Here is a 25,645-nt window from a genome sequence, read left to right as displayed (position 1 = left end):
CGGTTCCCAGACATTGCAGACAATGGGACCCAAAGCAATGCTGCGGAACGAGTAGACCTTCCCCGTCTGACAGTGTTTCAGTCACAGTATCTAGGAAGTCTAAGGAGGGTTTCAGAAGGTATCAACCACACGTCAGCATGCAAACATCGTGGCAAGACAACACGGCATAGCGGTGGACAAGAGGCAAATGAGATCAGTCACGGCTGGGTGAAACAGCTTTCGAGACTGCCCATCTGTTGGTGTGAGCCATTATAGAAATGTGGATTCCATGAAGCTGCAGTGATGATGATGACAAATATTATTATTATTATTATTATTATTATTATTATTATTATTATTATTGTTATTTATTATCACCAGTGCACCAATTTTACTCACACAGAATCTGAAGTTCTGAAAGTAGTACAAGTACACTGCCTGACAAGAAAAGTTAAGGACCTAGGAGACACGGGGGGATGTCACAGTAACTTTTTACACAAACACACTTTTGATGGATATGTGAATCATTAGAGTTGCAATTCTCTATGGCAGACAGCACTGCCACCAGACTGCACTAGTGGTGTTCACATTTAGTGTCGTTATCAGGCCCAGTAGGGTATTACGGGCTGTGAATCGTGTCAAATGTCGAGTTATCGTGGAGATACTGCACACTCGTGTAACACGCCGTTACAGGTGCCAGACACAGTTCGAAAGGAATCTCACTGTCTGTCTCCGTTCAGTCAGCCGGTCAAATCCCACAATATTCGGATTTGTGGAGCATTCGGGCAATACGAAACGGAAGGGTGGACACGACCGTCGTCGAGGCTCCGGTCGACCGCGTCTGACCGCCAGACATGAAGATCGCCACTCTGCAAAAAACACATCGCAAGTCTTTACACTTGCATCTGCCACCTGTATTCCCTGTAACATTGTCGGAGACTAGCAGCAGCCAGACGAGGCGATTACCGTCCCGTGTGTAGGCTTCAGGTCACAGCACGACACAAAAGGCTGTGTTCGGAGTGCTGCCACGACTGACAAGTACAGACTGCCAAAGAATGACGTCGAAATGCGCTCGGTGACGAATTGCCGCTCCGAACTACTCGACACGATGGCGATTTGGGGAGAGATCGTGTCGCGGACGGTCGTTTCCGAACGGATCTCGATAGCACGACAGTACGTCACGGACATTTTGCATTCTCACGCATTATCTTTCGCTCGACAATATGTCGTTTTGTTGTCCGACAGGACGACACTTGTCCACTGTTGGCATCTGTCTCTACGGTTTTCTACGTGAGTTGAGGTACTCCAGTGGCCATCAAAAACCCAGATCTCTCTCAGAAATAACACGTGGGATCAAGTCGGTTGTCAACTCCGTCCTAACCGTGTCGGACGTCAACTGCAGGCTAGAGCCAGTATCCAGTTTTACGAGGACCGGTTACGACAGTTGTTCGCCGGCTCGTCTCAGGTGCTTTATTACATCATTCGCAAATGGATGGAAGACGAAACACTGGCATTCTTTAAGTGTTTATTTGGCTCTATTCGAAAACATGTTAGCAAAGCCAGCCCTTAATTAATTCCTAACTAATTACTAGTTTTGTCAAAAGTATTGTTTGCGTAACGATATCTGTTAATTTCATGATTTAAACAAATAATATGGCTTAACCCTTGTAGTAGAAGAAACTGTTAAAAATATAGAATTTTTCTATGTATTAAGTAAATTGAATGAAGTATGATTCAAACGTAATTTCTGTAACTTAAACATTGAACATTGTATAATACCAGGGCCTATCATTGTGATGATATATTAAAGGCCCAATTTTTGGTTAGATCAACAACAATGCATCAACTTAACCGTGAAATAAGTATAAACGAATAGGCCATGTGTTAGAACAATGACAGTGTCTGTTAAATACATACCATGTTATTCTGCAAGAACTGTGGACTGTGTGATTAGGCTTTTACTGCTCATAGATATTCAGCAGTGAACAATGATAGCAGTATGCTGATGTATGCCTGCAAACTATTAATGAGGCTTATTGAAAGTTCACCAATAGTGCACTGGCCATTTAACTGTGTATTATTGGGGAGGGGGGGTTGTGAACAATGAAAGTACAGAACTACGAAACGCAACCGTGCAACTGTCGGCTACCTCATTTAAAGTAGTCAGTGTTGAACTCCCCCCCATAACCTCCCCCTCCATTTTTCAGTCAGTATACCACCACAATACATCAACACTGCAGATCATCAACAAAGAAATAAAGCAGGCGAATGTCACACAGCGTAGTAACTACCGTGTCAGCATGAACTAACAGCTGAAAACAACAGATGTTGTAATGGATAATAAAAAAGACAAAGAAAAGGTTGAAAATGTGGGAAGAAATGGTGAAAGTGGTTTTAAAATCGTTAATGACCGTGAAAAAGGGAAAGAATGAAATGCAAATCGGACTTCGTATTACAGAAAAGCTATCGGACTTCGTGATTCGGAAAAGCTATTGTTGGGGTGGTCCTTGTGGCGTTTCTGAGCAAACGTCAAACCAATTTCCACTACAAAAATTATTTGAAAGAGAACAGAGAATAAGAAAATGTGATTAACAGGGGGAAATGCGTAGATAAGAGTACATTCATTACCAAGTTAATATGTCTTCTCTCGTGCGGCGTTCAGGTCTTGTTCTCCAACAATCTCCTGCTTCATTTCTGCGTGAAAAAGTCGTAGCTGCTCCAAAATCGTGCAGTAAATTTCATCTTCCAGGAATTACTAAAGTCTACAAATTAAAACCATCTTGATCTTGAATGCAATGTATTTTACGGCTGCTTCCATCCTCCAAATTTCATACAAGCTTCCACAATACTATATGTCTGCACATCAATAAGTTTTCACGTCTTAATCAGACAAAGACTAACGAATAGGTTTTTAAGTCTGAATCATACCAAGAGTAGCGAATAAGTTAAATTAAGCTTTCGCTCACAAGAGACAATAGTGGGCAGAAAACAAAACGGGTTACAATTTTAGTACCTTCATTTTCTTATAAATATTTTCTCTGCCGTCGAGCGCTCATACAGTTGTGACTGTATAATTTATATCTGAGGGAACGAGTGTAGCGCGGCGAAATTCAAAGTCCCGCTACAATGTGCATTCAACTACTCAGCTGTCAGCGGTCAGTGTTAAGCAACGGATGTGCTTCTGTAGTATCTTTTAGTGTTACAAATCACAATGGAGCAACATCTCAAAGTAATCAACACATTGTCCAGAACATTTTGAAGAAGGGAAAATTGTGCCAAAGTTTTTCCTGGACACCTTGACTCCCGAACACAAACAATGACATGTGCGCACCCGCCAGACCTTGATAAAAATGCAAAATGTAGACAACTTTTTTTTTTCTGGAAAGACCATCACGGATGATGAAACTGGTGTTATCAATATCAACCTAAGAACCTAACACAAAATGACAAAGTACAGATATTCACACGTAAGGTCAATGTTTTGACAATATAACTGACATCCAAGCCAAGTAGACATGCAAATTGAATAACATCTCAAAGAAGGATTTTTCTGACAGTTTCACATGGTCATATGAACATTCTGTGTTGTAACACCCTTAAGTCTTATCCACTTTTATTCATCCAGTCTTCAGACTTTTTGGACTCATACTGTATAAAGAGTTTCACAGAAACTTAGATCAATAGAAACATGAAGTGACACCTGATGTTTCTGAGGATATGGCCACATTAAATGGTAGTGAATTGTTGTCATACCTGGTACAGGGCGGGTAAGCAGGGAGCACCACACTGCCGCCTCCGCCGCCACTGCCTCCTGTCTCCGGCAGCTGGGGCTGTTCCGACAGGCCGGTGCCGTGTTGCTGCTGTTGGCGGTGAAGGCCGTGGTGTCGGTGTCGGCCACGGCGTGTGTGCGCTTGGCGAGCAGGGACCGACGCTGTCGGGCCACTGTGAAATGGTCGCTTCCTGCACCACAGGCTAAATTTGCCGTTCTTTAGCATGTCCTCGTATTGCGGGTCTGCAACAGGGAAACACAGTAATTAGTCGGTGGGCAGATCATTTGAGCACACGTGAGGACATTCACCCTCCCTGAACATAAAGCCGTGAAGCTTGATGAAATCATCTGAGGTTATCAGCCAAATGAATTTTCTAGCTGTCACCATCAGGCAAAGTGTCACGGCCATGTCCAGTTCGTACCTTTATAACCTCTGGACAATAGACTCCTCTGCTCAGGGCCTAGCGGATGGGCTTACCGTGCACCTCTGGACAAGCTTTTGCAGTCAACAGTGGAGAGGCCCCGGCGGTGTGAAGCGATCCCAGGCATCGAGCTGGTGGTGCCCGTCTATTCTGCCTGCTGCCTCCGACACTCTCTCACTGGAATGTTCCTGACATATTTTTGCTAATGCTGGCCCCAGAAACCTGCTCTCCTGGCTACTAAGAATGTGTTGTACTCGCATTTCCACTGCCTTTCCAATGGTCGAGTCCGAGAACCCTAAGGCGTATCAATGCACCTTTGTCCGTTCAAAAGCAAATGTAGCCTTCAGTGATGCGGAACCCGGCCACTAAAAGACTTGAACAGACAATAGTGCTGTGCCGAAACAATGTTGTCCCGGTATTCGGTCATCAAAGAGCCTCGGAACACGAGTACACCACAATCTTGTCGACCGGGACAGTCGTATCCGACTGAGCTCTGCAGGGGATGTGGCGTCACGAAAAAATAAGTCAGGAACACTCAATTGTGAAAGCAGTGGATGAAGCAGTCAGAACAGATATGCGGCACCAACACTCGCTGCCTGGACCCCCACCCCCAGTCACGATATCTCGTATGGTGGCAAGCGGGGACCACCCACTCACACCGTGACCACAGGAGTCTGCAGTCCAGCAGCTATAAAGGAGCAAGCTGGACATGAACCCAAAACTTCACTTGAAGATGACAAATAGGAAACTCATGAAAAGGTTGTGACAAAATGACCCCATGATTCAGGTGACGACCTGAGATTTCATCAATCAAATTCTACGAGAAAGCCTCCACTCCCATCTTCAAATGTTACTGTTTACACTGGACTGAATAGCGGAACACGAGGAAATGAGCGTATACAGACAATTAATCACCGTTCACTACAATTTGTTTGCATCTGTGAACAACAATTAACACTACAGGAAAAGGAAGAGAAAGGAGATAACAAGCACAGCCTATGACCACTCTGTTGTTGTTTTTTGTGGTAATAATCAGCAACAGGATACAGCACTACACAATTGGAGAGATGAAGCACAACACTGATATTCAGAAAGGATTATTTTGCAAGGGGAAAATGCACTAGTTTTGATAATGTAATGAAAATGGCTTAGGAAAAAAAGAATTTAGGTGTCTCGAATTTGTACATAAGCATGAAATGCATGCGGGCTGTGTGAATTGAAAACTTACGATTTTCTTAGCATTATTCCAAAATTTTGCACACATGTTCAATGATGCTTTTTGTTGACTTCTTATAACAATTGAGGAGGAAATTTAGCAGCAGAACACTAACTAGTAATGACCAACATAGCATTCTCGTTATTAGCAACTGTAGATATTTATATTAATGATAGCTTCTCATTTTTCCAGCTGCTATTTTTAAAGATGTTTACATGGCATATGTGAAGCCCTTTAAGAATTCTATGAAAGTGCCTGTAACAAAGAAAGTACCAATAACATATGATTAATGAAATCTGAAACACACAAGTTTGCTAAGCGGGCAGATAGTGTAATCCTGGGTAAACCATAACTATATATAATAAAAAAAATCACTAATACAACAGCAATAGATCTCCATGTAATTACAGATACCATGAGCATAAGCAACAATAATGACAGGATCTTTCAAAGATTTTTAATTTTAATTGACACAGCAGGTATATATTCACACTTGGAATGAAACAATTAAATTTTGTTGTGCTTTGCCTTTTTAATTAAATGAAATGCAATGTAATTCACTCAATTTCCTGCTGAGAACTTCAATTTTTTTTAATTAGTGCAATTTTTTCCCTACATGGGAACACAGGAAAGGTACCTGAATATAGTCAATAATATTCATACCACAATTTCAAAAGCTTGAAATAAGTCCATTAATACCTTTTCCTTCACTAATAGGGAAAAATGACAATAACCAATACAAACAATGTACCTCAGTGGAAGAAAATTAAAATTAGTGTGACATTTTACAAAGTTCTGTACTTTTTGTCATGCAGTCACAATGCCACATAAGATTTTGCAAACCGAAAGTGTGATTTAGCCTGTGTACACGATTTTCTTCTTTGTATGTTACTGTTATGCACAGACCAGTGTCCAGTTAGGTCGAACCTAACATCAACAACAGGTACAGGATGAACAGCAAGTATCCTTGGAGGACAAATCATTATCATGTTTCTCTCATAAAACTACCATTTTTTAAAATTTTTATTTGGTAGTTTTTCCAGTCTTTGAGTCAACGGAACACCATCTACCTCACAACTAATACCATCACAAAGAGCTCTAGTACGTAACGGTAATTTCTATTTTATTATTATCAAGTTTAAAAAGTTGAGAAACACATTCAACTAGCAAACCTATACTAGGCTCTTTCCTCACTGCAACTACGTTTTCAATTATTCCATATGTTCTGTCCACACTGTTTTCAGACACTTAATCATCCAAATCTTCCTGAAATTCTTTGATATCAGAGATATCACCATTCATCAGAATCTCCATTATCTCTAGCGCCGATAATTTAGACATCGCGAAAGGGAAAGAAAACTGTTTAATTCAAACAGTAATGTTTTCTTACATAACCTAACTTTTACCTACCAGTAGACACTAATGTTACCACTGAGTCCAAGTTGGCCCATTTGTTTACAATCTTGTAATACTGAAAGTAATACGCATCATTCTCTGTAGAAGCACAATTTTTACAAAGCATTTCATACACCCTAATAATGTTTTTTTTTTTTTTTCTTTTTTAAACAAAAATTTAGCTCAAAAATAATTCAATTTCATTAGCAGAATTGTTGCTGTAACAACTCTTTGCATTTTCTTTTGTCGTGCATGCTCATGATCCTGTTGGTGCTGCCATCCTGTGATGAAGTTTACACAATGGTGCCATGTCAAGCCAGTGGTCTTTCATGGACATTGCAGAAATATCTGAAAACTGTAAACAGTCCAAATGGGCCACTGGACTGGAAAGGGTTCAGCAAATTCTGCTGTCCTCAGTTGGCTAAACACTATCGGAGACCAGTGTCACGTTCACTTTTAAGAGGGAATTCTCCCAAATTGTTTATGAAGCTATTGGGTTGTTGGGAGAAACTCACCCAGTTGCTATTGGTATACCATCATCACTGGATGCGTAGCAACAACAGGAAGTGAATGAGTGAGAAATGTTAACCAAAATACTACTGTTTTGCTGCAGATAAGGATTCCTGGTGGCCCTTTGTCAGGACTGGTCAACTTGATCTGACCCCCTTTTCCCCTAAGGGCGGAGCCCCTCCATGTCGACAATGACACGGTGACCAAACAGAAGTTCTACTGTCATCTGTTTGTTAGTGTTTACTTGATGAATTAACAGGATGCTGTCTACGATGTTATCTGTCTGTCTGAGTAGGATTACCTATTAATATGGGACCATCGGGAGATACAGTTGGTCAAAAGCAAACAAAGGGTTGCGGTTTTGAAGGCAGAGGAGAAAAAAGTGCCAAGGCAAGTGCAGAGGGAAAAAATCCTTTGCGACAGTTAGTTTGGGTAGTAAGGGCAGTAGCAGTCTCTTGCCATCTGCGACAGGTCGTGTAAGGGTTGGATTGTATTAGTGGTTGTGTGTCACACATTGGTACCATAAGTCATAGCTAGGTTTGTTATATAATGAAAGAGTCCTATCAAGGAGAGGGGCCTTGTTGTTCCTGCTGGACAGGACTCATTCACTGTACGACAAACCTAGTTCGACTTACGGTTCTGACGCACGATATCCGTCCACTGACACAATATGACCCTCGCACGATCTGTCGCAGGTAGCGAGAGACTGCTACCACCTTTACTACCCAGACCCGACTCGCAGAGGTTTTGTCCCCTTTGCATTTGCCTTGGCACTTTTGCCCCTCTGTCTCTCCCAAAGGGCCCGTATTAATGGGTAATCCTATCCACATGGACGGATAACATCACTGACTGCATTCTGTGAACTCCTCAATCAAACACTAACAAACATAGAGGTGACAGCAGAACTTTTGTGATGGTCACCGTGCCAGTGCAGGCGTGGACGAGCTCCATCTTGGAGGAGGATGGGGGAGAGGGGTGGTGGGGGAGGGAGGGAGGGGGGCGGAGGAGGAAGTGTGAGATCGAGTCAAATAATCCTAAGACTTCTGGTGGTGTCGTCTTTCTGGAGCGACCCATGGCTATTCTTGTTGCCACACTGTTGCCCTCAGTCCGTCCCATCACCACTGCACTGCAGCCAGCTGCCAATATGAGGCTCTTTTGTGCCTCGTGCCAATGATTTGCCCTTTCTCAAAGTCCGAAAGATGCCACGAAGCAGCACGTGCATGTCTTGTCGACATGCTGCGTTTTCCTCCCTGCTTGAAAAGTTTCAGTTCAGTAACACACTCCCAACAGCCATCAAGTAATTACAGCATTCTTCATCTATAGGGACGGCTTATACTGAAAATAAGTGTGCGTAACGAAAAACTCATCATCACATAATACAGGTATAGAAATATTGAAGTATAAACCTGTTAATGTTTGGTGAGGGTATCATCTGGAGTGCCCCAGAGAAGTGTGGTAGGTCCGCTGTTGTTTTCTATCTACATAAATGATCTTTTGGATAGGGTGGATAGCAATGTGCGACTGTTTGCTGGTGATGCTGTGGTGTACGGGAAGGTGTCGTCGTTGAGTGACTGTAGGAGGATACGAGATGACTTGGACAGGATTTGTGATTGGTGTAAAGAATGGCAGCTAACTCTAAGTATAGATAAATGTAAATTAATGCAGATCAATAGGAAAAAGAATCCCGTAATGTTTGAATACTCCATTAGTAGTGTAGCGCTTGACAGAGTCACGTCAATTAAATATTTGGGTGTAACATTGCAGAGCGATATGAAGTGGGACAAGCATGTAATGGCAGTTGTGCGGAAGGCGGATAGTCGTCTTCGGTTCGTTGGTATAATTTTGGGAAGATGTGGTTCATCTGTAAAGGAGACCACTTATAAAACACTAATACGACCTATTCTCGAGTACTGCACGAGCGTTTGTGATCCCTATCAGGTCGGATTGAGGGAGGACATAGAAGCAATTCAGAGGCGGGCTGCTAGATTTGTTACTGGTGGGTTTGATCATCACGCGAGTGTTACGGAAATGCTTCAGGAACTCGGGTGGGAGTCTCTAAAGGAAAGGAGGCGTTCTTTTCCAGAATCGCTACTGAGGAAATTTATTCGAGAACCAGCATTTGAGGCTGACTGCAGTACAATTTTACTGCCGCCAACTTATATTTCGCGGAAAGACCACAAAGGTAAGAGAGAGATTAGGGCTCGTACAGAGGCATATAGGCAGTCCTTTTTCCCTCGTTCTGTTCGGGAGTGGAACAGGGAGAGAAGATGCTAGTTGTGGTACGAGGTACCCTCCGCCACGGACCGTATGGTGGATTGCGGAATATGTATGTAGATGTAGATGCAAATGTGTACACGGTATAACAGATTCCTCCTCTATCGGTGCATATAAGGGATCAGAGCAGAGCAGAGACGGGGATGTCAATTCGAGCAAAAAGTTCCTAATAACTGCAAGTCACAAACACACAACTGTGAAGCTAAGGCTGTAAAGCAACAGCCAATCTACAAGCTAGAAGTGAAAATATTGAATGTGGACTCACTGCAAGCCCATATGTGGCACTGAAAGAGATACAAGTGGCGACACGGCCAGCAGCTGAAGTATGAAGGTGCTTATCGACAGGCCACTGAGAGTGGCCAAGGAGTGCTCAGGCAAAAGCTTGTGGTGTTTTAAACACTTGAAGTAACTGAGTGTCCAACACCTAACCACATCCGGCCACCCTTCTGCTGGCCCCGGTACTCACCGAACATCCAGTAGCTGCCCTTCAGCTTGCCAGCCTCCTGCCGCACGTTGATGAAACACTTGTTGCGTGACAGGGTGGTGCTCAACGCTTTCTGCCAGATCTTCCGATTGCGTCTGAAGTAGGGGAAGCGCCTCGTGACGTAGGCGAAGATCTCGTACAGCTTCGCCCTCCTGTCAGACACACAAAATCACAACACTCAGGCAAGATCGTTCTAAGAAGAACCACAGTTGAAGCCAGTGGTGGTGAGCACTTTCCGGTGCATCTACTACGAGTATTCAGGACGTCACCGTAACCCTCTCGACTCTGTAAAGTTGGATACATAAATAGCTGTTTTTATGTTTCCACGCTTTCAGGCTGACGAGAAGCAGTTTTGTCAATATTGTACTGCCTTATTCTTTTCATTTATAACAAAAAACAAGGAAGATGCAGAATCGCATTGCTTATAAGTTATTATGGCCTGTGTGAAATCTGAAAAAGAAGATAATCAAAGCATCGGAGATGTGCTGCTATAGAAGTATGTTGAAAAGGAGGTTGACTGATTAGATGACGAATGAGAAGGTTTTCAGACTCAGAGAGGAGAGAATCGTGTAGAAAACTTCGACAAGAAGAAAGGACAGAGTGTTAGGACATATGTTAAGACGTAGAAAAACTTGCACGGTACTGTAGGGAACTGTAGATGGTAAAAACTATAGGGAAAGACAGAGATTGGAATATTTCCAACAAATAATTGAGGAGGTCGGGCGAAAGTGCTCCTCTGAGATGGAGAAGCTGCACAGGAGAGAAAATAGTGGTGCACACATCAGACAAGTCAGAAGGCTGATGACTCACAAATAAAGGAGTTATGATAATTTCAAGTGACACAAAGGGAGAGATACATCAAACCACTTTAAGACTGCTGACAGAAAAAACACAAACTTACGTCTAACACGTGTTTAAGTTACCGTGGAAAGTGCAAAACTACAGTGGGATGTATTTTCGTGAAAGTACTTATCACTTTGCAGCAGTGCTACCAACCTGTGCGGTGACTGTGCTATGGCCATAGCACCGAGCTCCGTGTAGGAGAACAGCGGCCTCTTTTTGGCAGTACGGGCAGAGGCGGAGCCAGTGACGCTACGGCACTGCTCCTCGCTTATCCCGTCGGCGGCACGGTCCGCGGCGGTTTCCCCCCTATTGGCGGTGCCACCAGAGTCGGACGTCAGAACGGCAGCGTCGCCCGCAGATGTCGTGTCCGACACCGGAGTGTCGTTCTCGCAGTGTCCGTCACCGGGTCGGGACGAGTTCGGGGCAGCCCGGCCGGTGCTGCCGACACCGCAGACCGACAGACTTACGGAAGTCGACGGGACAGTGCTGTTTTCAGTGTGACAAAGACAGCATTCGACAGTTAAAGGTTCGTCGAGTTCTGTGTTCGTTAAAGAAATACATTCAAATTGAAGTACAAAGGATACTTTGGAATTGAAGCTAAAATGAAAATGTTAATCTTAGATGGCAGAATGAATGGGAGACTCTAGTAGAACACAAGTATTTCTCCCTAAGATCGCGGAGAGACTAAAAATGAGATTTTTTCATCCATTTGAGCAAAGTTACACCTTATCAGACCATATGCTAAGTATCTCTATACAATCAGAAGGCTGACAAATGACAGTCAAATGCCTGCGACAGTGTGGGCACTCCGGAACACACGGTGTGGGACCGTGCACTCCACAGAGATGCAGAGGGTACCGGTCCCCGGGCAATGCAGACCCCGGCACCCGAATCAGTTCTGACGAACCAGTAGATCTGGTAAATCTGAAAGTAGTGCAGCCACAATACCTTCCCGTATGTCAGTGTCACCTCGCATTCGGTGACACATCGCAGTTCCGAACTACCGCAAATGACCACCGTCGGCAAGTACGGTGGCAATCTAGGGAGAGATCCCACTCTTTCTGCTCTTCCATTGTTTTAGAGAGGCACAGATGTATTACTTTCAGGTCACAGCTGGAAAAAATTGAGAGAACTCTGACGACACAACAGTATGCCACAGACATTCTACATTCTCACGTCTTACTGCACATGAAACATTACGGTGGTGGAAATTTTCAAAACGACAGTATTTGTCTACACAGGTCATGTCCGTACAAACGCTCTGTGTGATGTTGAGATCCTCCCACAGCCGGCAACATACAATGGCCTGTCTACAATACAACAGGTGTGGGTCCAGGCGGGACATCACCTTCCAGTATCTAGCATGTCAGGGCTCAGTTACAACAACTGTGGGCCAGCTTCTCTCAGGAGAGGGCTCTATCACACCCATTCCAAAAAAGATCAGCGCAATCATCCAGGCCGATGGTGTGCATCGTCATTCTGATAAGTGGGCTCACTTTGCCAGATTTCCTGTAGAGTTGACTCATTTTTGTAATCACCGAAATAACGTCACATTTCCTCTCAATCCGGGAAGTTTCGTGTTATCTGCATCTCCGCTTCTCGGTGTATCACCTTCTTGTCTCGGTCAGTATAGTTGGGTAGTTAGCTAAGGGGAGGCAGAACGACCCATCTCCCCGTGTTAATTTTAGTAAATAGAAGGAACATTTTTTTTCTAAAACCATTAAACATATTGCTCTGAAATTTGGACTAAATATTCAGTGAATATTTCTCTACAAAGTTGTTATACTGCTGTGTTAAGAAATATTTATTGGTTTTGTTTTACAATTTTTTTAAACAGATGCTAATTTTTCTCTCTAAAATTTTGCACTGTTTCATCTATAACTCTTGAATTACACAATATTTTTTTTGCTTACAATTTGTTATAAAAACGAAGGAAAACAAGTAAACAATATTGTGTATAAACTTCATTGATATACTGTTAGCAGTTCTTGAGAAAATGTTCCCCAAAGATGGAAATTTCCAAGTTACGGGAAATGGCTTCCAAAGTTTTTTTTAATAAATTCCTGCCCCATATCACAGATTGTCAGCATCCTCTTCTTTTTCCAGTGTTAGTTTCTTTTCACTGGTCTTTTCTTCCCTTTTTCTGCATGTTGTAGGCTTTTGTTTCTTCTTCCTGCACGTCATAGTCTTTCTTCATCAATTTGGTGCATTGTGGAAATGGTGTTGTGTCCTGGTTGGAAACCTAAATGTTTGAGCACTTCACATTTGATAATGTTTCCTTCATTGTATGTTGCCACTGCATGATACACTCCAAAATGTAATGTTTTTATCTGTACAAACACTCTTTTGGGAATCCTAATCCAAATTAAATTAGTTACACTTTCATTTGCATTTTGTGTTTTCCCGTGTAAACACTATTCCAATAAACTTGGCTGTGATAAATCTCTAAATATGGGCTTCATTACATCAATTACAGCATTTGGCAAATTGTTTTTATGGGCATATTCCTTTCCTGATTGGTACTTACACCACGAGTCATCACCTGTGGGGCACAGTGCATGTTGTAGGTGCCCATTTGTTGATGCAGTATGAAAAAATAGGGCCCATACTGCCCTCCTCATATGCTCAATGCTTCTTGTATTTTGCCTAATTGCACCCATAATACCTCTGCAATCTATCAATTGCTTCATTTGTCAATCTTCCTCTTCCTCCAAGGGTCTTACCATCACTAAGCTTTTGGGATCCTAATGTCTGCTTTAGTTTGCACAAGCGAGCCCCATGCGCTTCTGCACATGTACAATGCATTCCCGTTTTTTCATGTCAATTTCATTGCCATAAGGTTTGAGTTCCTCTACAGCTTTATATCCCTTAGAATCACCATCTCCTAGATAGATAGTGTACCATACATTATACCACTCCTGTGATTTGGAAAAAATTGCTTTCACTCCCTCTACTTCCATCGCTCCACTGTGCCGTGAAAATTTGCTTTACAAATTTCACTATGTTTGTCCTTGGTATTGCCCTGACATCTACAATGTTTTAGAGAATAGCAACGTCAATTACTTTGCAATTGTCTCCACTGGTAGCTGTCACAACTCCATTTAGAGATTTATGACTTCTATGTTGCCATAATCCATCTAAAGCAACAGTTAAATCTCTACAATTTCCATTATCTGTCACAACTTCTTCAACTGCTTTCTTCATTGTTGCTTGAGCAGTATCTTCAGCAGAAGATCCCACCTATTCATTATAAAATCCAAACTTGGTTGGTGGTTTTAGCAAGTTCATAATTCTACATAAAATTGTCCCTGCAGCACTGCCCTCGCCAATGAAACGCAAGCCATACACTAGCCTGACCTTTATATCGTACACCTTCTTTCCAATATTACCACTACAAGGAATACTGTTAGAATTAGAAAACAAAACTTCTGCAGCACATCTGTTACACTTCAATAACTATTTACATGCCAAACCAATGTGTGAAGTAATTTTCAATTCCAGTCCTCTTTGCAAACTTGGCATAATACATTATATTTCAAAATATTAGAGAGCAAGGAGATGTTAATTATTTCATTCACATCATGACTGTCACTTTCATAGTCTTCAAATTTTTCTTTGCTGTCAGAATGTTTCTTGCTGGAAGAAGTTCTATCACATTCATTTGGAGTAGTTGGTGAAACAGTCCGAGCAGCGTCTCCCTTCGAAACAACAAAAGATTTCTTCTTCCACTCGTTGTGCCTTTTCTTAAACACTCGATTGCTGAAATGGGGCATACTGATATCCACAAACCAAATACGTACAACAGGTACGAGCTAACTTCGTCAAATACTAAAACTTGAACAGCTAAACATCACAAAGCAAACTCCACAGGTCAACACACACGGTATAGCGTTTATGTTTACCGATATGAACAGTCACTTGTCACAGAGATAAAGCCATACAACATTGGAAAACAAAACACTGTCTAATCCCACAAAGACACCCTGCCTGCAGCCAGGGAGCGGCGCCGTCAGAAGTGACACACCGCGGTGCGTCAACTTTGCAGCGATAAAAAAACACACTTAGAATTCACTCAGAAGGGTGAAACTTTATTTGTTTTATTCAGAAAACTCCAAATAATTTTATAATGAAAAAACCAAAAAACGTTAGTTTTGTCATTTTCATCATTCCGGCTCCCCTCAAGGGTTTCATAGCAGTAAAAAGAAGGTTTTATTTACCTTTTTTGTTTCCCGATTATAGTACTATATCTTTTGCAGTCTTTTCATAGTATCACTATCTTTCTATTTTTGTAATGTCTGTAAGCATCAGGTATAATAATTAGTACACATACATTTTATCACATAAAACATCTGAGTTGTATGGCTTTTGTTAGATTTCCAGATAACAGGCTGTAATTGTGAAGAATGAATGAATAAGTAAATTTTGAAGATTTATGATGATCTGCTTTATTCTGATAATTGTTTTGGAATCATAAAGCCCTCAGCCATGCTTTGTTTCTTGTCTTTCAGGTGTCAACTCCAGGCATTTTGGAACTCACAAAACAATTACCCAGAGAAATTGTTCTTTTAAATGAGGTTCTTCAGCTGATATTCCCAGCAGTATTTCATCACACTCTTTCTGCTGCTGCTGTTCTTGGGTGAAGATTCTTCCACGTTTCCTCAGTTTCCATTGAAAACTGATGCAATTTCTCCTTCTCCCCCCCCCTCCCCCCAAATCCTGAATTTTTCCCTTTACTTGTTAATGTCCCCTTCAATACCAAAGAAGGAAAGTTGCTACTCACCACATAGTGGACATGCTGAGTCGCAATAGGCACAACTGAAAGATTCACACAATCATAGCTTTCGGCCATTAAGGTGTTTGTCAGCAGTAGACACACACACACACACACACACACACACACACACACACACACACACACACACACACACACAACTTGCACACACGTCTGCCATCTCAGAGAGCTGAAACCACACTGCAGTATGATTTCAGCTCTCTGAGATGGCAGACGTGTGTGTGTGTGTGTGTGTGTGTGTGTGTGTGTGTGGGCGCGCGCGCATGTGTGTCTACTGCTGACAAACACCTTAATGGCCGAAAGCTATGATTGTGTGAATCTTTCTGTTGTGCCTATCGCGACTCAGCATCTCTGCAGGTTGGGAAACAGGGTGGAGATTGTCGTCATGACAGAGCATTTTGAGGAGGAAGGTTTAGTTTAACATCAGGTTTTACCAACCTGAGACTGCGTGCCTAGTATGGATTAGGGCATTTTATGCAGAAGTAGCGAAGGTTCATGAAAGCCCATTATAGAGATGGCTGTCTTCAATAGCAGTGTTTATTTGTACAAAATAACTATGAAATTAAACTAAAGCTACTGTTACACAACACAATGAGCAGAATGAAAGCCGCTACTACATCCATTCACCCTCAGACTGTTTAAGTTGCCACAACTGTAAACAGAATACAGTCAACAGGAGATGTCCCGAACAGCGCCAACACCAAAAGGAAGTACGCAAGACGCATTCTTGTTCTTAAAAATAAAAACGATTACAGTATATTTAATTAAGAATTCTGAAACAAGATGCATCTTTAGATTAAACTTCATTATGAGTAGGCGGTAAAATTTTTCCATTCTACCTTTTCCATGTATTGACTGCTTCTTTGAACACAACAACAGAGATGTAATTCTAACAATGATCCCAAAAAAACAGTACCGTTCTGTTAATAATAGGCAAACAAAAACAAGTGAAAAAGGCATATTCTTTAAGAACTTAAATCAGTCAAATGATTAGAGAAGATGGGAAATGTATTTCTGCCGAAGAAAAAATGACGATTCCACAACATATAGCTTCGCATGTTTAATTAGCAGAGGACATAGAACTTTCCGCTTCCATGCCGAACACAAGTGGGAGAAATCGGTGCAACATGTGAGACGGTCAGGTTCTATGGCAAAAAAGCGTAATTGCGTACAGTCATCAGCATATGATCGTTGGATAAACACATTGCACAGTGGTTTGATAGCATGAGAGCGTCAGGAAAGCCATTTGATTGCAATATACTGAGAGAAAAGGCACTTTAGCTTGCTGCAAAAATGGGGGTCACCAACTACACAGTATCAAATGGTTGGATCAATTAATTTAAACTTTGTGATAACATTGTTTACGACCAACTGTGTGGTGAAAGTGTAAGTGTTGGTGGTGGAACTGTGGACCAATGGGAAAAAAAAAAAAAACTGCAAAATATCTTGAAAGATTATGATCAATAAATATATTTAATATTAATCAAACTGTCTTTTTTGTAATGTATTACCAAGTAAGAACTTATATTTTAACAGTGAGATATGCCATGGTAGAAAAATGAGTACGCAGAAGATAACCGTTTCACTTATGGTCAGTGTCGATGGATCTGAAAAATTACCTCCTTTGGTAATGGGTAGATTTAAAAAGCCAAGGTGTTTCAAAAATGCAAGAAGTTTGCCCACTAATTATGATTCCAATAGCCATGCACGGATGACTAGTCTCATCTTCACGTCCACCATGCACGCACTGGATGCTAAAACCGTGACAAACGACAGGAAAATAATTCTGCTACTCAAACAGGAGTGAGCATGTCCAAACTTTCTGCAGCTCGGAAACATTAAGTTTGTGTTCCTGCCTCCTGGTTGTACGAGTGAGCTTCAAATGTTAGATCCGGCAATTATCGTTTCATTTAAATGGAAATATAGAAAAATTCTTGTGCAGAAGGCTGTATTTATTTACGATAATGGCACGAGCCCAAAATCTGCGGCCATATAACTTTTGGATGCTAAGCACTATGTCACCAAAGCACGGATGGATGTGACGCCTTTAATTAGCCGACCGCGGTGGTCTAGCAGTTCTAGGCGCTCAGTCCGGAACCGCGCGACTGCTACAGTCGCAGGTTCGAATCCTGCCTCGGGCACGGATGTGTGTGATGTCCTTAGGTTAGTTAGGTTTAAGTAGTTCTAAGTTCTAGGGGACTGATGACCACAGATGTTAAGTCCCATAGTGCTCAGAGCCATTTTTTCTTTAATTATTTCTAACTGTTTCATGAAAGCACGATTTAAATTCACAGAAAACACACAGGAACAAATGACAGAAGACTTGTCCGAACCTACAGATTTTTCTGTGATAGGTATTTCATCTACGTTTCAAAAGTATGTCGGTGTTGATGCTTCAGTCATCACTTCAGAGGTGTCAACAGTAGACAGCATCATTACCTAACATTCTGAAGAAGGGAAGAGAGAGGTGATTGATGATGATGATGATGATGATGATGATGATGATGAGCTAGAACAAGCAGTAGACAAGCTATGGAATCTTTTAACATTTTGAGGCAGTACATTGGTAGCACATCAGGTGATGATAACATGTTTGGGGCTTTGTGTACTGTGGAGATAGAAGCATAGCTAATTCTTGTTAGAAAGAAACAAAAACAATGACTTACTTCAGATTTTTTAAACACGGAAAAATTAAATTATTTTAAATTTGTACTTATAACAATGTAAAGAGAATGACAGTAAGAGTAATTTATAGATTTTTACTTGCTGTGTTTCCTATGCTTTCCTGTATTTTACACTTTTTTGGGTCAGTCTGCTGAAAAGTGTAAAATGGGAGTTTTACTGTATCTGAGTATGTAGGAGAAGCTTAGTAGTTTTATTCTGTTCTGCAATCAAATTGTACAAAAGATGTTTAGCCATAAGATGATTTTTCTTTCTATGTAAGATTATGTCTGAACTAGTCTCTATAAAACAAAGATGTTGTGACTTACCAAAAGAGAAAGCGTTGGTAGATAGACACAATAAAAAACACACAAATTTCAAGCTTTCGCAACCCAAGGTTGTTTCATCAGGAAACAGGGAAGGAGAGGGAAAGACGAAAGGATGTGGGTTTTAAGGGAGAGGGTAAGGAGACATTCCCATCCCGGGAACGGAAAGACTTACCTTAGGGGGAAAAAGGGACACACACACACACACACACACACACACACACACACACACACATACAGACACAGGCAGACATTTGTAAAGGCAAAGAGTTTGGGCAGCGATGTCAGTCCAGGCAGAAGTACAGAGGCAAAGATGTTTTTGAAAGACAGGTAGGAGCAGCGGTAACTTGAAATTAGAGGAGGTTGAGGCCTGGTGGGTAACGGGAAGAGAGGATATACTGAAGGGCAAGTTCCCATATCCAGAGTTCTGACAGGTTGGTGTTAGTGGGAAGTATCCAGATAACCCGGACGGTGTAACACTGTGCCGAGATGTGCTGGCCGTGCACCGAGGCATGTTTAGCCACAGGGTGATCCTCATTACCGACAAACACTGTCTGCCTGTGTCCGTTCATGCGAATGGACAGTTTGTTGCTCGTCATTCCCACATAGAAAGCTTCACAGTGTAGGCAGGTCAGTTGGTAAATCACGTGGGTGCTTTCACACGTGGCTCTGCCTTTGATCGTGTACACCTTCCGGGTTACAGGACTGGAGTAGGTGGTGGTGGGAGGGTGCACGGGACAGGTTTTACACCGGGGGCGGTTACAAGGGTAGGAGCCAGAGGGTAGGGAAGGTGGTTTGGGGATTTCATAGGGATGAACTAACAGGTTACGAAGGTTACGTGGACAGCGGAAAGACATTCTTGGTGGAGTGGGGAGGATTTCGTGAAGGATGGATCTCATTTCAGGGCAGGATTTGAGGAAGTCATGTCCCTGCTGGCGAGCCACATTCAGAGTCTGGTCCAGTCCCGGAAAGTATCCTGTCACAAGTGGGGCACTTTTGGGGTTCTTCTGTGGGAGTTTCTGGGTTTGAGGGGATGAGGAAGTGGCTCTGGTAATTTGCTTCTGTACCAGGTCGGGAGGGTAGATGCGGGATGCGAAAGCTGTTTTCAGGTTGTCGGTGTAATGGTTCAGGGATTCCGGACTGGAGCAGATTCGTTTGCCACGAAGACCTAGGCTGTAGGGAAGGGACCATTTGATGTGGAATGGATGGCAGCTGTCATAATGGAGGTACTGTTGCTTGTTGGTGGGTTTGATGTGGAAGGACGTGTGAAGCTGGCCATTGGACAGATGGAGGTCAATGTCGGGGAAAGTGGCATGGGATTTGGAGTAGGACCAGGGGAATCTGATGGAACCAAAGGAGTTGAGGTTGGAGAGGAAATTCTGGAGTTGTTCTTCACCGTGAGTCTAGATCATGAAGATGTCATCAATAAATCTGTACCAAACTTTGGGTCGGCAGGCCTGGGTAACCAAGAAGGCTTCCTCTAAGCGACCCATGAATAGGTTGGCGTACGAAGGGGCCATCCTGGTACCCATGGCTGTTCCCTTTAACTGTTGGTATGTCTGGCCTTCAAAAGTGAAGAAGTTGTGGGTCAGGATGAAGCTGGCTAAGGTGATGAGGAAAGAGGTTTTAGGTAGGGTGGCAGGTGATCGGCGTGAAAGGAAGTGCTCCATCGCAGCGAGGCCCTGGACGTGCGGAATATTTGTGTATAAGGAAGTGGCATCAATGGTTACAAGGATGGTTTCCAGGGGTAACAGATTGGGTATGGATTCCAGGCATTCATGAAAGTGGTTGGTGTCTTTGATGAAGGATGGGAGACTGCATGTAATGGGTTGAAGGTGTTGATCTACGTAGGCAGATGATTGGGTTTGTGAATTTTAGGAAGTAGGTAGAAGGTAGGGATGCGGGGTGTCGGTGGGGTCAGGAGGTTGATGGAGTCAGGTGAAAGGTTTTGTAGGGGGCCTAAGGTTCTGAGGATTCCTTGAAGCCCCGCCTGGACATCAGGAATGGGATTACCTTGGCAAAGTTTGTATGTAGTGTTGTCTGAAAGCTGACGCAGTCTCCCAGCCACATACTCCCGACGATCAAGTACCACGGTCGTGGAACCCTTGTCAGCCGGAAGAATAACGATGGATCGGTCAGCCTTCAGATCACAGATAGCCTGGGCTTCAGCAGTGGTGATGTTGGGAGTAGGATTAAGGTTTTTTAAGAAGGATTGAGATGCAAGGCTGGAAGTCAGAAATTCCTGGAAGGTTTGGAGAGGGTGATTTTGAGGAAAAGGAGGTGGGTCCCGCTGTGACGGAGGATGGAACTGTTTGAGGCAGGGTTCAATTTAGATAGTCTTGGGGAGTTGGAAACCATCCTCGTCCTGCACAACCACGTGGATATATATATATATATTGGTCCAGTGGTTTAATATATATATATATAGAGGGAAACATTCCACGTGGTCCCACAACTTCCTCCACATCTACTCCTAAACCACTGGACCAATTTCAAGCAAACTTGACACACATCACTTACTGTTAGGTGACAATCACTGTGGTGATAAAGCAGAAATGAGGTGATGAACTGAGAGAGGGGAGAAAAGGGGCAGCAGGAGATGGAGAGAGAGAGAGAGAGAGAGAGAGAGAGAGAGAGAGAGAGAGAGTGGAAGGAGAAAATGGAGAGACAGGGGGGGAAGGGGAAGGGGAAGGAGAAGAAGATGGACAAAGAAACGGGGAGGACAGGATGGACAGAGGCAGGAGAGAGGAGGAGATTAGGATGCACATCCAATTCCCATACATATTAAGAAAGTACACTTTTTCTTTCGTGTTCTTTCCGTGACCGAACCACAGCAAAGTGCGTCTGGGTACAGCTAGTAGATTAATAAAAATGTGATGTGACGTATAAAGTTTGTGAGGATACGGCCACTTTACAAGGTTGCCATACCTGGTATAGGGTGGGTACACGGGAGGAGGCACGGCGCCACTGCCACTGACAGTGGTGGCATCGGCAGCCCACAGCACTCGGTGTGCGGGCACGGCCGCTGCGAGGCCCTGCCGGAATGGCCACTCCATTTGTTGCAGGCAGCGGAAACTGGCGTTCTCCGACCTGTCGTCGTATCGTGGATCTGCAACCGACAGACACAGTAATCGTTAAGCAGACAGGTCGTTCAACTACACACAAAGACATTCAGCTTCGTCGAATGTAAAATCTTAGAGGATGACAACATTTTTCTTCAATTATCAGCTGCACCGTGACACTACCATTGCAACATTTCACAGAGTTTCCTACTCATTGTCTTCAGGTTAAGTTTCGCGTCCGTGTACAGTCTGTTCCTTTACGACACTGGACTCCTCTGTTGACGGCCCAGTGGATGGGCTAAACGTGTGCCTCTGGAAGAGACTGTGGACGACGGTCTGGAGGCCCCCGGTGAGGCATCGGCCCGGTGCAGCTCGCCTATTCTGCCCACTGCCTCCACCTCTTTCTTATCGGAGCATTCCCGACTTGTTTTCGTGGCATCCCGTAGAGACCTCAGCTCAAAACTGCCATCCCATTTCACAAGTATGTTTTGTAATCGTATTTAGTGCCCCTCCGACGGTCAAATCCCACAACCCGTAGGCACAGCACGTGACCTCTGTGTGTTCAAAAACAAACCTTCGACCTTCACTGACACTCAGCTCTGCCACTATAGACTCGAACGGACAATTGCGTTGCGTTTCGTCGACAGTGTTCTGTGATTCGTCGTCAGAGAGGTAGCGGAAACACGAGTACGTGATGATCTCGCCAACTGGAACGTATGTTTGCAACTGAGTTCTGCACGTAATGTGCTGTTAGCAGTAATAAGTCGAGCACACTCGTGTGAAACCCGCAGAGACAGTGAATGGAATGAATGGGCAACACGAGGACCTCCACCACCAGGCACTCCACACACACACGACTCCTCTTCTGGAGGTACGCGACTGGCTCACACACTAGACTTTCAGGAAAGGAGTCCGCAGTCTAGCAACTACACAGGCACGCTTCTGCACGTGAACTCAGCACTTCAGGTGCAGCTGACGAATAGAAAACTCGTCAGAAGCTTGTGATAACACAATTCCACGACTTGGCTGATGGCCAAAGAGGATTGCGGGCTTTCTCTGCAAATTTCATTGACGACATAACATTTGCAGACAATTTGTCAGTGTTCACTGTTCTCGGTTTCTATCTGTGAACAAGTGTTTACACTGCAGGAATGGATGAGAACATGAGAAAACCAGGATAGCCTATAAATGCTTTTTGGATCTTGTAACATTCAAATGAAGAGGCAGCTGGGCGAAATGTTACTTTGACTAATGAGAAAGAACTGTATGCCTTTATAGGAATCCTGATACTTATGGGGGAAAATAAGGGCAATTCCGTCAGTGTATACAATCTTTGGTCGGACCCAATGGGTCGGCCAGTTTACAAGGGTATTATGGCAAGAGAACGTTTCAAGGAACTTATCGCAATCGTAAGGTTTGATGACAAAAGTACCCAACAGCTAAGAAGGGAAGCACACAACTTCACAGTAATCCTTGATGTTTTCAACAAAGTGAATGATAGGTTTCCACTACTGTATAAACCAAGGGTCCACCTCACCATTGATGAGATGCTGAGCTTGTTTAGAGGGCACTGCCCCTTCAAAGTATTTATGAAGGATAAACCGAGCAAGTACGGCATCCTTATACGCACGATGTCCGATGCAGTTGGCAGATATGTCTCGAATATGGAACCCTATGCAGGTAATGTTCAGAATTTGTCGAAAAAAGAACGGGGTTCGGCAGCTGTCGTCAAACGTCTGGTAGCACATGTGAAAAATACTGATCAAAATATTACTACACATCAGCAGTGGGGGGTCACACGACTGCCAGTTCTACAGCTCTACACCACAGTAAGTGCTCCAAAGTCGCCAGAGAACTCTTTTTAAGATTGTGATTAATAATTTGTCCAGTGAGCTTACCTCACTGTCAAAGTGATAGACCTGATTGACATAACCCAAAACAATAGAATAATGAGGCAATAAATTGCTTGGTGCCAACCTCACAGTACGTATATTTACTGAATTCTTCATCTACAACTTTAATCTACAAGCAACTGTATTACATGTGGTGAGGGTACTTTCGACACTGCATTAAATACCCCCCTTTGTATGTTTCAGTCAAGAACGGTTCACAGGAAGAACGACTGTCGGTAGGCTTCCGTGTCAACTTGAATCAATTAATGTCACCTTCTTAATCTTCTCACGATATATACAAAACGAGGAAGCAATATGTCGGCTGACACTCACAGAATGTACGCACACTGAATATTACGAACAAACCACACTTCGGTGCTGAATGCCTCTTTTGTAGTTTATGCCACTGGAGTCGGGTGGCATCTCTGTGATGCTTTTGCGTCTTCTTAACGAACCTGTGATGAAATGCACCAGTCCTCTTAGAACTTCTCTATTTCTTCTATCAAACTTATCAGTAAGGGTCCAAGAAACACGAGCAATGTTCAAGTACTGGTCGAACGAGGAGTTTTTAAGGTACATTCTTTGTGGTTGGTCTGGATTTCCTGATAATTCTTCCAATGAATCACAGTGTGGCATCTGACTCACCTGATTACTTGTATGCAGTTGTTCCACTTTAAATCACTCTGTATGCATACCAAACAGATATTTCATGACTAACTGTTCCAGTGATTCTCAGGTTATTATATAATCATTCACTAATGAGCCTTTATGTCTATTTATGCACTGTACATTACATTTATTTTACTGACGGTCATTTGCCCATCCCTGCAATAGGTGTTGGTCCTCTGCGGGTGTTCCTCCTTTCTGCTACTATTTTCTAGAACAGCAGTGTCTCTGTACACAATAGAATTGACGGTGAACAGCTATGTGGTGCTTCCCGTCTCAATCACTGGGTTATTTATACACACGGTGAACAGCAAGGATCCCGTAACACTCCACTTGCGTATGAGCAAAGTTCTCCGTTTCTGAAATTTCTCTCCGTTAACAATGACAAGCTGTGTTCTGTTTGCTGAGGCTCTAATGACAAATAACATAAAACAGTAGTTTAATGAAAATACTGTACGGATGTGGCAATATAATAGGAGCAATTACGTTGAAAAAATTAAATGTGTCCCACGGTGAAGCACCAGTCCAATATTTATCGAGCTTTCTGGAACGTTCACCAGTTAATGGGCAGTAAATAATTTTACTTTCATTCTGTTCTGAAACTGTGTGCCAGACTGAGACTCTAACTCAGGACCTGTGCCGAGTTCGAGTCTCGATCCGGCACACAGTTTCAATCTGACGGGAAGTTTCGTATCGGCGCACACTCTTCTGCAGAGTGAAAATCTCATTCTGGAATCCTGCCATTTGTTGTGGTGTCACCGCCAGACACCACACTTGCTAGGTGGTAGCCTTTAAATCGGCCGCGGTCCGTTAGTTTACGTCGGACCGTGTCGGCACTGTCAGTGATTGCAGACCGAGCGCCGCCACACGGCAGGTCTAGAGAGACTTCCTAGCACTCGCCCCAGTTGGACAGCCGACTTTGCTAGCGATGGTTCACTGCCTACATACGCTCTCATTTGCAGAGACGACAGTTTAGCATAGCCTTCAGCTACGTCATTTGCTATGACCTAGCAAGGCACCATATTCAGTTACTATTGATATTGTGAATCACGTACCATCAAGAGCGACACTCATCATTAATGAATTAAAGTTAAGTATCAAACTAATTACGTCCGCTTTTTGAATTCTAATTCCTTGTCACGTTCCAGACCTCACGTCAGTACAGTTCTTCCCTCCTCACGTTAGCCTGTGTGAGCTAAAACGGGTGCATTTCGGCCTCCACTAGTAACACGGTGTTGGCTCTTCTGCCAACACAACATCTGTTACCTTTGTCACGAAGGATGTGGTAACAGTGTTCACCACTCTCGCCACATACTGTCGAGCAAGAGGCACCCCTTCGACAATAACTAAAACA

General features: G+C 43.2%; 1 protein-coding gene across 1 annotated transcript in view; it reads right to left on the bottom strand.

The window, feature by feature from the left end:
* Positions 1–25,645, bottom strand: part of LOC126212788 (uncharacterized) — a 344,572-nt gene that overhangs the window by 267,041 nt on the left and 51,886 nt on the right. The window contains exons 11-14 of the mRNA XM_049940191.1: positions 21,600–21,780; positions 11,046–11,330; positions 10,032–10,201; positions 3,733–3,991 (exon numbers count right to left, since the gene is read on the bottom strand). Coding sequence (XP_049796148.1) covers positions 3,733–3,991; positions 10,032–10,201; positions 11,046–11,330; positions 21,600–21,780 — 895 coding nt within the window. The remainder of the gene's footprint in view (positions 1–3,732; positions 3,992–10,031; positions 10,202–11,045; positions 11,331–21,599; positions 21,781–25,645) is intronic.

The sequence above is a fragment of the Schistocerca nitens genome, chromosome 11 (genome assembly GCF_023898315.1).
Source record: "Schistocerca nitens isolate TAMUIC-IGC-003100 chromosome 11, iqSchNite1.1, whole genome shotgun sequence".
Classification (NCBI taxonomy): domain Eukaryota; kingdom Metazoa; phylum Arthropoda; class Insecta; order Orthoptera; family Acrididae; genus Schistocerca; species Schistocerca nitens.
Note: the sequence above shows the minus strand (reverse complement) of the source record. Positions and strands in the feature narration are given on the sequence as shown.